Source organism: Sycon ciliatum, chromosome 13 (assembly GCF_964019385.1).
Source record: "Sycon ciliatum chromosome 13, ocSycCili1.1, whole genome shotgun sequence".
Classification (NCBI taxonomy): domain Eukaryota; kingdom Metazoa; phylum Porifera; class Calcarea; order Leucosolenida; family Sycettidae; genus Sycon; species Sycon ciliatum.
In genome coordinates this window covers 322,036-325,101 of record NC_088655.1, presented here as the reverse complement: position 1 = coordinate 325,101, position 3,066 = coordinate 322,036, and the positions used below count along the sequence as shown (strand labels likewise).

Genomic DNA, 3,066 nt, shown 5'->3' with positions numbered 1-3,066 from the left:
CATCACGCTTCAGGTACGAGAAACCTGGACACACTGCAGGAGATCATAACCAGGAGACTGGTGTAGCTAACTGGACCTGCAAAACGGTTTCTTGCGCGTGTCGATGTACCCAGAGTGTCGGCCATACCTTGGGTTCCAGTGGAACAGTAGCTATTACCATTATCGCGTCCTTGCATTCGGACTAACAACCAGACCGTGGGCAGGTCATGAAAACCATGCGGGAAGTAATGAGGCACATAAGATTGTCACTGGGTGCCAGAGTAACGTCCTACGCAGACGATTGGTTGCTTATCACGGCTTATCTCCTGGAGTGCACCTTGCTAACAGAGCAAGTGACGGCGCTGTTTCGCCAACTCCAACTCCAGATTGACAGGGAGAAGTCTTCACTTCATCCAGGTCAGAGTGTGGTGTAACTGGGGATACGTTGGGACACGTCATCACGCCATGTGCTGGTCCTAGTGCCGTCAGACAAACTGCGCACGATCCACAGGACAAAAAAGCCGCCTCCTGAGGGATTCACACGAGAGATCAGTCCATGCACGAGTCGTTGCACAAGTTGCTGGACGAATAACTGCAGTGACAAAGGCTGTTACGCCAGCAAGACTCATGCTGCGGGCATTTTACGGATACGTGGCGAAGGCTCGCAGCCTACACAGCCTACAAACGCAGTACGTGACAGCACCTTGCCCAAACGTAACGATAATAACGGATGCCTCGGACTACGGAGTGGGCATGAGGTTGTAGCACGGCATGTCCGCGAGAAGCTTCTGGCCGAACCCACATGCCATGCATATCACGGAGAAATAGAAAAAGCTAACGGCAGTATTGTTATCGCTGATGACCATGGAACAAGCAAACCCAGCGCTCGTCGGATCAATGTCCTAACGTCGCGGCTCAAGACAACCCTCCTGGCAAAGCACATCCCAGCAGCAGACGATAACTAAGGGATCGCCTCAGGCGCATAGGAGAGCCCAGCGACTGGTCACTGAACAGCGGTATCTTCCAGAAAATACACAGAGAACTGTGACCAGACGATGTGGATCGCTTTTCCAACTGTCATATCACACAGTTACCTTCATACAACTCATGGTGGTTGGACGAAGAGACGGAACGCACTAGATACACTCCAGCAAGACTGGACGGGAACCCCCAGAGTTCCCATCTCTTCCATGGTCAAAGATCGCGTGTGATCTGTGCGCAGCCAAAGGATCCACTTACCTAGTTGTTGTCGACTATTTCTCGCGCTACATCGAAGTCAAACAACTTACCACTACTACGTCTGCCGCTGTGATTGCCTCTCTCCACTCCGTGTTTTCTACCCATGGTATTCCACACACGCTAGTGTCTGACAACGGTCCACAATTTGCTAGTGCCAGCTTCCGTGCATTTGCTGCCGAGCTTGGGTTTGCCCATCGCACGTCAAGTCCCCGCTTCGCCCAAAGCAACGGCGCTGCAGAACGTGCCGTTCAGACAGCCAAGCAGCTCATCCTCAAGAATGATGACTTGCCTTCCGCTCTCTTGGCCTACCGGTCTACGCCATTGGCCAACGGTTATTCACCGTCACAGCTGTTGTTCGGCCGCCAAATCCGCTCCCGGCTACCAGGACCCCTCCCTGCTCCAGCCTGGCCCGATTTGACCGCCCTTGCCGACAAAGAAACATCTTCCAGGTCTCGGCAGGCTGATCGCTACAATCAACGCCACCATGCTCGACTGCTGCCTGTTCTCGCCCCTGGTGCTCCTGTGAATGTCCCCGATATGGACAAAACAGGACACGTCCAGAACCGCCTGTCCGAACGCTCTTACACGATCGACCTCACTCCTGGGTCATCTGTCCGCCGAAATCGTCGCCATGTGCGTGCGTTGCCATCCACGCCAGCCAAACGCCCTGATCCCTCCCGCTCACCCTCCTCCATTGAGCCCATGTATGAGGTTGAGTATGGTGTTACGGCTCCTGTGCATGTTGCCCTGCAACTACCAGCTAACTCTACTCTGCCACCTCTTCTGCCTGTGCCGCAGTCTCCTAGAGTTGCTAAGCCTCTGCCACCCGGTCGCCGACCACCATCCAGCCGTGTTCGCCATGCGCCGCAATGCTATGCTGCCAATACCTGAACACAGTAACACTGTTTACTCCATGTGTTCCAGTTGAACTATGACTGTGTTCTTTTCATGTTTTTTTTCTCTCTATCATTCTGAGTAATGCTCACGTTGGTACCCGCTCCAGAACTGCTATCGTTCCTTTTCCTCTCTCCTTTGCTCCACACTATCTCGTGTTCCTCCGTTCGCATTTGTTTCGGGGGGAGATGTACAGTCACCTACCTGTGCCTATATATTTGGCATAGTGCATCCATATGCAATTTGACCCCGCTTCCTATTTCACACCTTCGCGTACGCACATGCACCTCGCATGCACCAGCGGTAACTGTTAGGTGCCTGTGCCGTTTACATGCCTACTCTGTTCCCCGTGTTCGGGCCTTCTCCTTCTGTCTTCATCAAGTATAGTTTGTAATTCCTACCGGAGTGTGATGGTTGTGTTGGACTGAGAGAGTGTGCATGGGCATTTACCCTTTAGTGCTGTTGCAGTAACGCAACAACTCCGTGTAGCCATTCATAGTAAACACCGAGATGAGAAATTCAAGATCATAAGAAAATGTTGTGTTAGTCTGGCCTTGTTGGGCCAGAACGTTGTCACTTGTGTTGTTTCATACTTGAATTTTGTCGCCTTGGAGTGTTTGATTATTATCTTCAACGCACATGGTATCTTTCAAGAATACCTTGTGATACTTGGTCGGCATTGTTTAGGTTTTATGTATCACTATTGGTCCTTTACAGTAGTCGGTGTTGCAATTTGTTAATTAGTACAACGATGCTTCCTGGTGAGCGTTGTGCGAAAGCTAGTTGGATGCATATTTCTATATTTTTCATCGTTCACATTACATTACATCACCGTTATTTCATTGTCCATCATCACGTGACATTTCAATAAAACCTTCGTAACATGTCGCTTCAGCTGATTCTGTATATTGCCATCTTAAAACAGTTGTTGTTGTTGTTGTTGTTGTTGTTGTT

At 50.6% G+C, this 3,066-nt stretch overlaps 1 protein-coding gene across 1 annotated transcript; it reads left to right on the top strand.

Moving 5' to 3' along the window:
* The first annotated feature begins 227 nt into the window (after window positions 1–227).
* LOC135829877 (uncharacterized) lies at window positions 228–2,109 on the top strand. The gene is made up of 2 exons (XM_065342259.1): window positions 228–396; window positions 1,343–2,109. The coding sequence occupies exons 1-2, from the start codon at window positions 228–230 to the stop codon at window positions 2,107–2,109; spliced, it is 936 nt and encodes a 311-aa protein (XP_065198331.1).
* Window positions 2,110–3,066: the final 957 nt, after the last annotated feature.